The following is a 13,886-nucleotide window of genomic DNA, read 5'->3' on the forward strand; positions in this document are numbered from 1 at the left end:
TACCTTTACTTTCGAATGTAGTTTAATTGTAGTATTACTAATTTTACTCAAGTAAAAGATCTGAATACTTCTTCCACCCCAGAAAATTTTACATCAATGGAGTCATTCCCATGCATTGAGAAAAAAAGTCTCAATGTGTCCAACACAACAATTATGCACATAGAGGCCTAAATGTACAGAGAAACCAAGAGCATATAGTTTACAACATTACATTTTTCAGTTGTGTATTTGGTAATTCCATACTCGATATTTTCATGATCTCATGGTGACTCAGCACCTGATTGGCGGTGGCAACTGCAATGTTGTTGTCATAGACTAAGACAACAAAGCCCTCCTGCATTGTGAATTTGAGACTCACAACCTGTGTGCAAAAAGACCAAAATAAATCTTGAATCACAGTTCCCCAAGAAGACAACAAAGAATTACCTGATGACGTATCCGTCAATATTGTCGGCATCAGGCGGCATGGTCCAGGAGAGCAGAATACCATTAGAGCCCACAGCCTCTCCTTCTAGGCTTAAAGGTGGGCCGGGAACTGGAGGAGAAGAAGGGAAGTGGGTGAAGGAGAGGAGAGGACCCATCTTTTCACTCTTTCTACTGTGTTCAATACCATCAATACCGCAAAAATCCAACACTACTAGTTTGATAAATAACATCTTCTGTATATCAGAACTCAACAGAACACCGGAGTCATTTGAAGAATAGTGTTGTTGTCTGTGGGGGTACTGATCCTCCGAATGCGTGTGTGTGAGTGTGTTTTAGGCCGAACTCTGATGAATAAGGCCTCACACAGCAGTGGCATTTCACTGACATTCACTGCAGACCCATTCATCCTGCGGTTCAAAAGCGCAGGCTTAAGTTACCTAAGAGGAATTAACCCCCCCCCCCACATGCACACACACACACACACACACACACACACACACACACACAAACACATCTACTGTACCAATTCCTTTCCTTCAGTGTGTGTGTATACAGCCACTGAATTAAACAGCAGAGGGCAGACAAGAACCTGATGGCACATCCCAAAACAAAACCCATCTAAACAACAACAAACTGTGTGTGTGTGTGTGTGTGTGTGTGAATGTCTCACCGCTCTCATTAGTATTGATCATGCGGCTGACTCCGGGGCTGATGTTGGAGGAGGAGGCTGCTGTGACTGTTACAGTGTATTGTGTTCCCGGACTGACATTCACCACATCGGCCTGTGAAAATAGCAAAACACAGTCACCTGATCACAACATGCACACGTAACATCATCAGTAACATGCTGTAAATCAGAGTTCCCCAACCTTTTCTGTCTGATGTGCCCCTACAGCCGAAGTACCGCTTCATCAACACCACCCGAAAGATCAGCCTCACACCAAAATGTAAACCCTTTTGAGTGCAGAGCTGCAACTACCGTTTAATCTGTATTTTCTTGATTCATTTCATATTTGGTCTATAAAACGTAAGAGAGTGGGAAAAATGCCCATCACAATTTCCTAAAGCAAAACCCAAAAATATTCTGTTAATTATCACATAAGACGAAGAAAAGCAGCAAATCTTCATATTTGAGAAGCTGGAACAAAGTCATTTAGTAATTCATCTTTAAAAAAGTTTTCAATGCTTAAAAGAATAGTTGCCAATTAATTTTCATCAACTAATTGATTAATCAACTAATTGTTTCAGCACTATTTGTGGATATAGTTTGTTATTTTTAACCTATTCATAATTTCTGCATCCCACTGACAACTGCAGAAGTACCCCACTGGGTACACATACTGTATAACATATTAGTAATACATACAGTATTCCTCTGAAAAATCTCTGCAAATAGAAGCAAGAATAAATCTAAATGACTTTGTAAAAATCTGCAGTAACCCTCGGGGCACTGAGCCTTCTGTTATTTTATTATGCAGCCTACTAAAGAATCACCACAACTCTATTTGAAGAAGAACATTACATCCTCAGCCATCTGTATCAATGTGAAGGTGGGTGGTTGTGAAAGGATGACAGCTTGTTTCCGTTTGTGGTCGCACTTGTTTGTACAGTATGTTTATATGTTAGCTTATGTCTGTGTGACAGAAGAACAGTGTTGCTTCTTTTTGCTTTAGTGTGTGTTGTGACCAGCATTTGCACCTCTGACATCAGTATCTTGGATGTATCAACCTGATATCTTCTGTTACCTCCCAGAATTGTGGCTGCAAGTATGTGCATGTAAATACAGTCTACAAGTGTTACAAGTGTTACATTAATGTAGTGTATATATGAGTATATAAACATCTACGTGGCGGATATTAAGTTTGAAATTCTTACCTGTGAGTGTGCCTGTCCCAAGCAGAGTGTGAGCAGCAGGATGAGTGAGGAGAAGGCCATGCTGGGCAGCAGAGTTAGCTTTAGTTTAGACACAGCAGGTTAGAGGCCTCGCCAGAAGGGGTTGCATCCGGTGTTAGTGCACAATCGTTAGCAGTGGTCTACAGGTGATCCACTGAGCTGAACAGGTCTAGAAGCTGGTTAGTGGCATGAGTAAAAGGTCACAGGTTTAGTCGTCCAGGCATTGGATGTTAACGGCTCTTGGTCTTGAGGTATTCCAAAATTTTAGTGGCTAGCCAGGGAGGGGAAGTGGGTCCTTTCATTAGCACGAGGCTAACGTTCTCCCTCTGGTCTCTCTCTCTGGGGTGAGCTGCTTAAGCAAATGAATGATTCAGGGTTGAGCTCATGAGTCCAACTTAATAAATAATGAGATCTATTACTCAACTCTGTGCTCTGTGTGTGTGGTGTGTAAGGTTACATTTTGAGGGGTATCTGACACCTGGCAGCCGGGGAGAGCCGGTCTGGGGTGGGACTTGGTTGAATGGGAGGAGAGATAATGCACGTTATGTTTGTGTGTGTGTGTAGTTTGTACACTCAGTGTCATAACTCAGCTGCACGGTTAGAGCTCTACAATGACAGGCCTCCTCCCCTTTACTGCTCTTAATAACACTGCACTGATGGTATTTAGGTGAACTGTACTGTCTTGTTGTGAAAAACTGCATCTAAGAAGTGTGTTTTTCATTGAGTATGTGTGTGTACCTGAATGTGTCCATCACGTGCAGGGTACACAGTGACTTTTCCCTGGTTTGGTAGCAGGTTCACTTGGTAATGATCCACACACCCCGCCGCCCGCTCCCAGCGTAGCGAGAATGCACGTGCAGACACATTCACGACACGCACTCCTCGTACACGGGCTGGCACTCATGAAGGGCAGGAAAGGGAGGAAGAGAGTCAAAGAGGTGGAGAAAGTTTCAGTAATTCAACAAACAAATGGGGGTGCTGACCGGTGCGGCCCTTGTAATATCGTCTACCTGTGGTTACAGTCAGAGAAGCAGCGCTCCCCGCTGTCACTCCTCTCACTCTCTCAGCGCTCACGTTGTAGCTGCAGCCGTCCACCAGCCCTGTAACCACGGCAACCCGCTCCTCCTTGGGTACGGTGAGTGCATTTGTGACTGAGGTGTTGGCCACAGAGACTCTGTGGAAGTCAAACTCTCCAAACGCACTGTCCCAGCTCACAGTGACAGAGGAAGAGTTCATGTTGCCCAAATGAAGGGCGCATAATCCTGCTGGGCCTAGAAAACAATTTTTGCAATATAGATTTATATTTATATAGGTCACAATCACCAGCTTTTTCTATCCTGACAGGCCAGTGCTTTCTGAAATACTGTACAGAATTGAGGACTGAGCATTTCTGTGTGTGTGCCTGTATGAACAAGTGTGTCTCTTACGAGTGCTGAAGTCCCTGTGGACTGCCTGACTGGTGTCTGAGCCCAGCACGCTCTGAATGCTGACACCGTAGTCCGACCCCGGGATCAAATCCCTGATCTCATAACTTGTGCCCCGGACAAGCACCTCAATCCACGACTTCCTGTCCACGGACAGCAGGCCAAAAACTAGCTGAGGAAAACAAGAAGAAATATTCATTTACAGAACCCAATTTAAGTTTAAATTACAGACTGTGAATCACTTTTTTGCTTAACCAATCCTGTCTATCTACCAATGTCTCTCATTTATTTCTCTTAATGTGGGTTTGTGTTGTGCGTGCACGTAATGTGCTTGGTCATTCTTCTTGGCCGTGGCTCTATGGAGGACATGCATCTTTAAAGGGTTAGTAACCGAATCTGTGCTGTGCCGACAACGGTCGCTAAGTAACCAACAGGTGAGTGTGGAACCTGACGCAAGTGGCCTCCTTTGTCCTTGAAAATTTATTTTGAGTAATGTGTGTTTAAGGACGCACATCATTACGCACATTTGTCTGGAAATTACTGTCTGTCTGGCATAACAACCTATAATGCCTGTCTCTCCTCCTGGACAGTAGTATACATGTCTTACCTTGTACTCCTCCACTTGTCCCGGTGGTGGTCTCCAGGTGATAAACGCAGATGTCACTACCTGCTCTGACAGAGCTACTTCCTGTGGCACCTCTGGGACTGGAGACAAGATTCCCGTTAGCAGGTGACATCTGTCACTCATGCGTGAATACAGGTGAGAAGTGAACTTTTTACAAACTTTATAGGTTTGCTTTGAACCAGCAGGGGGAGATACTGGAATGAGGTGAATAAGTACTGAGATCAAAACGTAACTTTGTACTTTTACTTAAATGTAAATAATTTATTTGGTGCATCTTCGGAACATGTTGGTAAACAACATGGTGTGTAAAATGATAGTATAATTGCATGATCATTGTAAAAGCACTCAGCATTAAAAGCCAGCTTTGAAGCCAAGGACACACACATGCATCATTTCCTTTATAGCTGATTCCTCAATGCTTCAAAGGAGGCGTTCAGATTGTGACAATGATTCATTTCAAACCACCATCCCACTCTGAGACAGCATTGTAATAAAATGTTATCAGTTAAGACTGAAACCCAATACAGATAAAAAAAACAATTTCCTTTATGTCTCTCATGTTTTACTGGGGAAACCTGCACTCAGAACAACAGAAATCTTACTTTCTTTATAATCTTACTTTCTTAATCTAATATGTGATAATATTATTTAAGTTGGATTTACATATTTCTGCTCTCTTGTGACCATTTATTTCCTGCTACATTCATTTTGTAATCCAAGTCATTTTCTTTCTCTCTCTCTGTCTCCCACACACATGCACATGCTGACACACACACACACACACACACACACAACAGATATTGCATATGTCATAAACTCTTAAACTTACTGGTACGGAGGATCATAGTAGCAGGTTTACTCCTTCTTTCCCCGCTGGTGCTAACCACCTCAATTGTATATTGGCTTCCAGGAAGGAGGCCTTCAAAGGTGTAAGATCTGTGAACACACCCAACTCTAGCAGTCAGTGTGATGATCCATATAATAATATCTTGCAATAAGATGGTGTAACATCTTGCAATAAGAAAGTTTTGATCTGGTGATTGTAATTCCAGTCTCACAGAACTGTAATAATAGTGTAGTGGCTAAGAGTGACACTGACCTGGGCTCCTGATGAGAAATGATCAGCTCTTGATTGGATGTTTTGTTTTTGATTGACAGGATGAGTCTGCTCACCACTCCTCTGACCATACTCCAATGAATGCATAAAGATGATGTGGTTTTATTGATGGGAAACACCTCCACCGGGCTGGGAGCTGGTATTTAAAGAAACATTACATGTAGTATAGAAAGATTGAGCAGTGTGTGTGTGTGTGTGTGTGTGTGTGTGTGTGTGTTTACCAGCAGTGATGTTGATGGTGACAGGGGAACTGTCTGTGAAGGACTCCTTCTCTGTCCGAACTCCAAAGTGGTAGAGTCCGCCTGGAGTCAGACCGGAAAATACTGCACTCTGGCGGAAAACCTTCTGCACCTGTAGCACACAGATGATATAACCAAAGAAGTTGACTAAGAGCCTTATTATAATTCGTACAGTAACAACATTAGTTAGAGGGCAGAGGGGAGCATAAAATCATGCTGACTACTGGACAACATGAATCTTCCCCGAAGCAGCTTCTGATTAGTGCCTTGCTCATACATAAGTCATTACGGTGGGTGTGGACACTCATTTTCTGCTTCTTCACCCAGACAGGGACTCTGAGAAATCAAATATAAGCCTGAGCAAACCTGCTCCTTAAATCAAGTGTTACACGTTTTTTTTGTTTTGTTTACCATGCGCGAATGGTCGCAGTTCAGGCAGATGACCTCGTAGCCGTGAGCCTCTCCTTGTGCTGGATCCCAAAGCAGCTCTATGGATGAATCTGTCACCACTCCCTCCCTCACTCTGTCAGGAGGAGCCAGACCTAAAATCACAATCCCACAACCCATACAGTAATTATTCCACTTACATACTGAAAATACTAATTATCTTTGGTTGGGGACATCTTAGAAACATGGGTATTATGTGATGATGGCCAACTTCATCAAAAAAGAGCTTAATGATTACAGTAATAATGACATTAATTTGTTTACAAGTCGTACAAAAAATTCAAACATCATACTAATTAAAAGTTGTAATATGTTATAACAAAACAACAGGATTTTCTTTTAAAAACAAATGTAAAGATGATATTAATTCTGTAAGCTCTCCAGGCTTTTTGTCTTTCATAACAACATAACAAGATATAATATATATCGTACCATATAGTATCTGTCTTATAGCTTGAAGCCAGACCTAAATGGTGTTGATTTTTGTGATCACTAAATGTGGAGTTATCATCTTCAAATGAATACCAAAAAGGCAACCAGTAAAGTGATGCCAATATTAGGATGGATTCATTTCATCTAATTACTGCAATCTGCATGGGACAAAGATGTGAGAAACACTTTTAATTGATGCCAAATGAGGATTGCTAGAATAGTACAATCGTGAAGAGAGTGGCCATCTCCAGAACAACAAAAGGAGACTTCAATTTGGGAAGCAAATCAGAAATTTCTGGCTGGCTGAGTTCCTTCATTTTTGTCAGTCAAATTATGGGTTACTGGCAGCAGCAGACAATGTTACATCTGGTTTGTTTTCATGTAAGAACAAAAAATACGATATCAAACCATTTGTCACTGACTGAAGCACTCAATGAGAGCAGCCAGGTGTGTCAAGTGATTGGGTTTCAGGTGAAACCCAATCACTTGACGTGTTGTTAGTCATGGATTGATAGATGATATAACCAGGTGGGAGGTTGTCAATGGACCCATTATGTTGTGAGATCATTAAAGTGAATATGCGCCCTAATGTTTATGCTGGCACTCTCATGTTAGACGCATTTAAAATGTGTCTGCCATTGGAGGTCTGACCAGTATCTGCATTAGTATTTGCAGAGGTAACTCACTTGTTCTGACGGGGCGGGTGTAGTAAGGTGGTCCCATCTGCTCTCGGCTGGTGCTGTACACCCTGAGCTGGTACTCTGATCCTGGACTGAGGTTGCTAAGGGTTATGATATGAACACCGGCGGGAAGGGAGTACCAGTCACATGTGTACCCACACAATCCCTCACACACACTGTCACACACTCCTGGGCATACACACACTTTCACCCCATCAATCAGACCCAGCTGTGGACGCTGGATGTACAGCTGTGCAGATTTTGTGCCCACTGAGAGAGTTACTGCTACTGGAACTGGCATTGGATCTACACATGCAGAGATAAAGACAGTTTACAAAATGACTGAAACCTGACATCTAAATCTGTCTTAAAACAATAGTCTGCTGTGCCCATATGAACACTGAAGCAGGTTTTGCTTTCTGTAATTTTCCACTCTGTTCATATTGGCCATGAGGGACAAAATCCACAGTCCTATTTCTTTCAAATGTGTATTCCAAAGTTTATCTGAAGCTAATATGAGGCTTCTGCTTTCCAGATTGGTCAAATCAAGTGGATATCTTCCAAAGTTACAGCCTGTTTAGTACAAATTTTTTTTTGTTAGCATCCTTCCACTGCAGCTCAACAGGGAGACACTGTCTGGGGAAACACAAAGAGGGAAATTTGTACTAAAAAGGCTGCAACTTTGGAAGATACTCACTGACTACCTCAGATTGCCTCAGGCTGCTGAAGCCTCATATGAGCTTCAGATAAACTTTTGAATACATTTGTGCACAAAATGAAGACTGTGGATTTTGTCCCCCATCGCTTACATTGAAAACAGATTTGAAAGGGATCTTTTACAGGCCAGTGTGAACGGGAGGAAGGATTACAGCAAGCACAACTTCTTCCAGTGTTCACATGGGCATCTGACTATTGTTTTAAGACAGACATGAAAAATTGTGAATCTGTCCTTTTAAGGCAGTGCTGTTGTTTCTCTTACTTGTGGTGTGTATGATGCTGGTCCTCTTGCTCCTGTCCTTTCCCCTCAGTGAGACCACTCCAACTTCATAAGTCTGACCTGGAGTAAATGAGCCCAAATGAACACACACGGACTCATTTACCCAGTGTGCACCTGGACTGGACTGGTTTATCCACAGTGAACTTGGAGTGGGGTAAACGAGTGGGTGGGATGTGATATGATAACCATCTGGTGGGTCATCGGGTGGACTGGTCCAGCAGACTGTCAGATTTCCCATCGTGCTCAACACCAGCAGACCACTAGGGGCCCTCACCGCTAAGAGGCACAAAAGGAGAACGTTATTCAGTTGTTGGTCAAAGCAAAGTTAGGTCAAAGTTAAGTCAACGCAACATCTCATGCATAATTGCGTTACGCGTGATTTTAGTTTGGACAGTTACGAAATTACTGAGATCATACTGAACATTTTAAAACATCTCCAACTTATCTACTTCAGTCAGCAAGATAGATCCATTAATGTTATTGCTAACACCTGTGCTTTTTCTACTATGACAAGACGTCAAAATGTCTGCTGTGAAAAAGGCCTGTTAGATGCTCACCAGTCTGCACAGTCACAGGCGTCTGTCCACAGCTCTCTATCCCATGCTGGGTGACTGTGTAAACTTCAACCATGTATTTCCTGTAAGACTCCAGCCCTCCAATCAGAGCCGTGTATGACTGCAACCCAGCAGTCTCAGATGACCTGGAGATGTTGCTCATTCCAACTATCCTCTCTTGCCTTGAAGACATGTCCACATAGCGCACAACAAATGTCCATCCGACGCTTAAGTGTGCATCTGTCAGCACCCAGTGGAGACTAATCTGACTAACAGTAATGGAGTCAACAGTGATATTTTGAGGAGGAGGAGGTCCTGTATGAAAGAGAACATAAACGTTTAAAGTTACATCTGTTAAAGTTAGATGTTGCTTGTGTAACTTAAGTGTGTGACAGGTTGTCAGCAGACTCACTAGTGTACGCAGCCCGGGTTTGTCCCAAGCTCCAGGTGGAGCCAGCAGGGTGAGAGGCTCGAAGGGTGAAAGAGTAGACGCTCCCTGGAGACAAACCTGCCACGGTTACCCCTCTGGAGGAAAGGGAAACGGGGACCCTGACTGTTTTTTTAACACTTCTCTGGCTCTGTGTCCCCTTTTTTCCCTCTGACTTCCTGCGGCTATCTTCGCCACCCTGACTCGACTCTGCATTTGCCTCCTCTTGGTACTGGAGGAATATCTCAAAAGATGAAAGGTTAAGTGAGTTCAAGAGTGAGAGGTCACTCCAACGAAGCTCCACCTGTTGCTCTGTCACTTGAACCAGGTCAAAGGAGAAAGAGGCAGGGACTGGAGGGGCTGTGAAAGCGGAAGAGGCAGAGCAACATCATAGGATACAGTGTTTTGCATTAGTTATTTAACCTGAGATTGAGGCTGTCATGGGTAAAGGATTGTGACAACTCTGATAAAGTGATATTTTCAGGATAACTCATCAGAATTGTCACATAATGTATGTACAGTAATGTATGTACTGGTATATTAGTTATTTACTCTGGTACTGGCAGATGAAGGGCAAGGGGATGTTACAGAAGAATGGAGTGAGAAAGTATCCTGGTCCTGTGGCATTCCTCTGAAGGGCAAAGCAGTCTGTGTGATTGGCCGGCAGTGATGACATTACAGTGTTCGTCAGGTTATAGGCTGAGCCATCAGACCAGAGAGGTTGTCCCTCCTCCTGTGGAGTGACCGAGGAGAGAAAATATAAAAAAAACAACAACAACTCCTCTTTAAGGAGTGACTGCTGCCGCGGGGCTTTTCCTGTTTAGAAAGTAAACTGCCAGAAAATCAGCTTCCAGTGACGGATAACCATTACACAATCTTACAATCTTACTTTCGCACTGCCTAAAATCAAATTTAAATATCTTTGTGGTCTTGCTGGTCTATGATTTTGCAACAGAGGATAAACCAGAATATGTGAGGACCTCACTGCAGGCTTCGGTCAAGGCAGCCCAAGAAAAGACTCTTGGCTCGATAGGCTGGTTTTAAAATATTTTGAAATCTGTAAGATCTGCATTTTCGATTATCCACTCATGACAAAATCCTACCAAAAGTAATATGTAACATTTCATACCTCATTCACTATAAATATGAAACCATTTTCTCTAACATATCATATTCATAATTCTCTACAGGAAACTGTTTGTCATTTCCTTTGTGTAGGTTCCTTTACACGAAAAGTATGTAAAATTTTGTCTTTTCTTACTATGTATGCACCTCCGTTATAGGAACTGACAAAATGTTTTGCAGTAACACTTTCCACATATTCCTGCATATCCTACAGGACCAAATTCAGTCTTGCAGGACAGAATAACTACTGAACTGCTGCAGGGTATAAAAGTATGGACTGTAAATATCTAATCAAAAGGTTTTCTAGACAAATCCCTCTTTAAATTACTAAATGCTTTAGTTATGAAAACTCCCAAATGTGATCTGCTGTGAGAAAAGGTTATTAAATAATAAATAAATATGCTCACTCTCAAAGAAACACTAGCTATTCTCCTTAGTACCTTGCCATAAAATGTATGTTTCTGTAATAAGACTACCTGCTGGTCAGTGAGTCCAGTCCACAGCAACAGCAGGTTGTTGTGGCTCAGCAGGTGAGAAGATATGAAGAGCAGCTCTTGCAGGGTCTTCAGGTCAGCCAGGTGACTTCCAGCTACCAGGTCTCTGCAGCCGTGCTGGGCATCACTCCAGGTCAAACCTGTCCTTCTCACAGTGTAGCAGCTTCTGCCATTGGCCAACCAGTCAGGGGGGCACTGAGCTGGAGACAGAAATTATCCTAATAATACTAACACAGTTTCCACCCTGCCTGCAGTCAGATTTAAGGTTGATGATCAAGTTGTAGTCGTGTGATTGTGGTAAAAACAGAAGTGCACAGTACCTGTTTCCATGCCAATGCCGAGTCTCTGCTTCAAGGTCACATCAAGGTGTTTTAGGAATGTAGTCACGACAACTTTGGCCTTGAAGCGTGTGCCAGGCTGGAGACCTTTCACCGTGTGCCGAGACTTTGCCTCTGATGAGTTTATATTGAAGATGTGGGGGCCAGATTGTGTGTTAGTGTTGTATAGAGTCAAGGTGGACAGGCTTTGTTGTGTGTGAAGTTTCCATGTCAGTAGAGCAGTAGTCGTCGTGCTGTATACATGAAGGGAGGACACGGAGACTGGAACTGGACACAAATAAATAAGGGAAGGAGTAAGAGACAAGATGAAGGATGTTAAAATCAATTTGCGTGAATTAATAAGCCAGTATGTCATTTTTCTCTCAGACACTCACTGAGGTGAAAAGTCTTTGCCTCAAGAGTAGTATCATGTCTGCTGGCTCTCACTGTGATGTTATATCCTCTCGGGTCTTCAACCAATCGCAGTGACATCTTGCAGAGAGGGGCGCATGCTGACTGATCAACGGGCTCCACGTACACCTGCAGAGACGTGACGATGAATTCAAGCTACTGAACCAGAGTATATCTGCCATTATCCCCTGTACAGGTGTTCTTACCAGATGGTCACTTGCAGTCCTGCAGGTGACTGCGTAGGTGTCTGGATCTTTAGTGGAAGGGAAGGACTGAAATGCAACTTCAACCTCAACAGGGTTTAAATGCTGTTCACAGGTCAGCAAGACCACCTGAGGAAGAGGGAAATAAGGTCACAGAAGCCAAAACTCTTATGTACCTTAATACAATTACAACACACCCGGAGAGATAAATAAACATAATGGATATTGACTATAAAATGCTTTACAGGGAACTGAAAGTTTTGCAAGCCTTTTTTTTTAATTTTTTTTATCTTACCTGACATAAACTAGCAAGTAACCACAGACGCTCTGTTCCTCCCATTGGAAAAGTCACTCCATCTCATCAAGCATGTACCTCCCCAGCAGTCACTGGTCCACCTGGATACACGCAGTCACTTCCACAGCGAGCAACAGCGGATCCTGGCTGTGCTTTCAGTCATTGGTTAGCTCATAAGTAAAACCAAGACAGCTGTGCGTAAATCTGTGGAAAGTCCCAAACTATTTATGTCGCTGACGCACAGCTGCGCGTCAAAAAAGTTAACAGCTTGTAACTTTTTCACTGTCTTTGTAAGGCTTTCGAAAAGTGTTTGAAAGTAAATTACAACTGCGTAGCTATTTTAAACCCTGTGGAGATCTCTAATTGCTTTTACTTTTACTTTAGCTTTACGCAGAGCCTGGACTTTGAATTTAGCGCGCACTCAAAGTCAGCGTCAGCGTTCAATGCGCTGTTTCTCCCGAGAAGCAAAGCCTTATGAGGAGGAGACAGAGTGTGTGTGTGTGTGTGTGTGTGACAGAGAGAGAGAGAGAGAGAGAGAGAGAGAGAGAGAGAGAGAGAGAGGGATTGTGTATGTATGAGTCCAACCCAATTTGTTCTGGCTCTTTGTTGGGATAAGAGCAGTTCACCATGGCAACCACGGGCACATGGCCACTCCAGAGCTGGGCTCCTGAGGAGAGCAGAGGTGGGGATGCGGAGGCATACTGAGGGAGAGAAGAGGAAGAGGGATAAGAGATGTGGTGGGGAAATTGAGATGTGCTTAGTGGGCAAAGCCACCAGCTTCAAACTCTGCATGAGCAACAGTCAGTCAGAGCAGACAGATTTTGTTTTCATGAGTCCTTGTAACCTCTAAAATAAGAATGTGCTGCAAATCGTTCATAACAACGCAGTGGTGAGAATGGTTTGGCTTGGACGTGGGGGTGTGGTGGGAGTAGTGGCCCATGCGGAATGGCAGGAATGTGAAAGGGAGAAATGATTGACAGGCAGTGAGCCGAGTCCACTGAGGGGTTCTCTTATGAAGAGGCGACTCCCACACAGCAATAACCTCTCAGAAATGAAACACAAACACATGTCAGCGCTGGAAATGCTGAATCAGGGTGTGTGTGCGTATTAAGGGTTTGAGAATGGCAGGGTGTGAAAAGGACACATTGCAGGTGATGAGGACAGTCAGCCTGTCTGAAATAATAGAGACAAATTCACTGTTAAATCTTTTATTCACCTACTTTACTTCAAAATACAGAAACTACAAAGAGGGTAAAGATCACATTTTAGAAACTCATTAAACTTTTCTAAGGAAACAAAGCATCGCATAACACTTTTCATTTGTACAAAGGCTACATTTTTCTCCTAAGACAAACCAAGACGCATATACAGAGTCTGAACCCAACAGCGGATATAAAAAATGCAACAACTGCTGTGTCGACATGATATCAATTGTTAATATACAGTAGATAAGAGGCTACTGGCATCGCAGCATCACTTGAAAGCACTAAAAAGCCGACAGGGTTGGCACAGCAGGTCTTAAAGGAAATAAAGACTAATAAACTACTTGAAAACAATCTCCCACTCACATCAGTTATTTTCAATATATTTCAGTTACATCTACGACTCAAGGTCAGTGTTTTAAAGTGAACTATAGTGACTAACAAAATGAAAAATGGCTGGTTTTCATGCTTGTTCATCAGTACTGTGAAAATAAGATTTCCCCCACATTCACCCCTCTATTCGTACATTCTCTTCATTTGTGATGCTCTCATTCATGTTTTCTGTCTCAACCCTGTTT

The 13,886-nt window shown here is 42.9% G+C and overlaps 1 protein-coding gene across 1 annotated transcript in view; it reads right to left on the reverse strand.

The window, feature by feature from the left end:
* ptprq (protein tyrosine phosphatase receptor type Q) overlaps window positions 1-12,151 on the reverse strand; it is a 35,075-nt gene extending 22,924 nt beyond the window's left edge. The window contains exons 1-20 of the mRNA XM_070907383.1: window positions 12,107-12,151; window positions 11,815-11,940; window positions 11,593-11,737; window positions 11,201-11,485; window positions 10,863-11,080; window positions 9,814-9,994; window positions 9,247-9,621; window positions 8,838-9,149; window positions 8,263-8,556; window positions 7,290-7,589; window positions 6,136-6,266; window positions 5,707-5,836; window positions 5,468-5,621; window positions 5,198-5,304; window positions 4,351-4,448; window positions 3,747-3,915; window positions 3,330-3,590; window positions 3,058-3,218; window positions 1,097-1,208; window positions 427-535 (exon numbers count right to left, since the gene is read on the reverse strand). Coding sequence (XP_070763484.1) covers window positions 427-535; window positions 1,097-1,208; window positions 3,058-3,218; window positions 3,330-3,590; window positions 3,747-3,915; window positions 4,351-4,448; window positions 5,198-5,304; window positions 5,468-5,621; window positions 5,707-5,836; window positions 6,136-6,266; window positions 7,290-7,589; window positions 8,263-8,556; window positions 8,838-9,149; window positions 9,247-9,621; window positions 9,814-9,994; window positions 10,863-11,080; window positions 11,201-11,485; window positions 11,593-11,737; window positions 11,815-11,940; window positions 12,107-12,151 — 3,713 coding nt within the window. The remainder of the gene's footprint in view (window positions 1-426; window positions 536-1,096; window positions 1,209-3,057; window positions 3,219-3,329; window positions 3,591-3,746; window positions 3,916-4,350; window positions 4,449-5,197; window positions 5,305-5,467; window positions 5,622-5,706; window positions 5,837-6,135; window positions 6,267-7,289; window positions 7,590-8,262; window positions 8,557-8,837; window positions 9,150-9,246; window positions 9,622-9,813; window positions 9,995-10,862; window positions 11,081-11,200; window positions 11,486-11,592; window positions 11,738-11,814; window positions 11,941-12,106) is intronic.
* Window positions 12,152-13,886: the final 1,735 nt, after the last annotated feature.

The sequence above is a fragment of the Enoplosus armatus genome, chromosome 6 (assembly GCF_043641665.1).
Source record: "Enoplosus armatus isolate fEnoArm2 chromosome 6, fEnoArm2.hap1, whole genome shotgun sequence".
NCBI lineage: Eukaryota > Metazoa > Chordata > Actinopteri > Centrarchiformes > Enoplosidae > Enoplosus > Enoplosus armatus.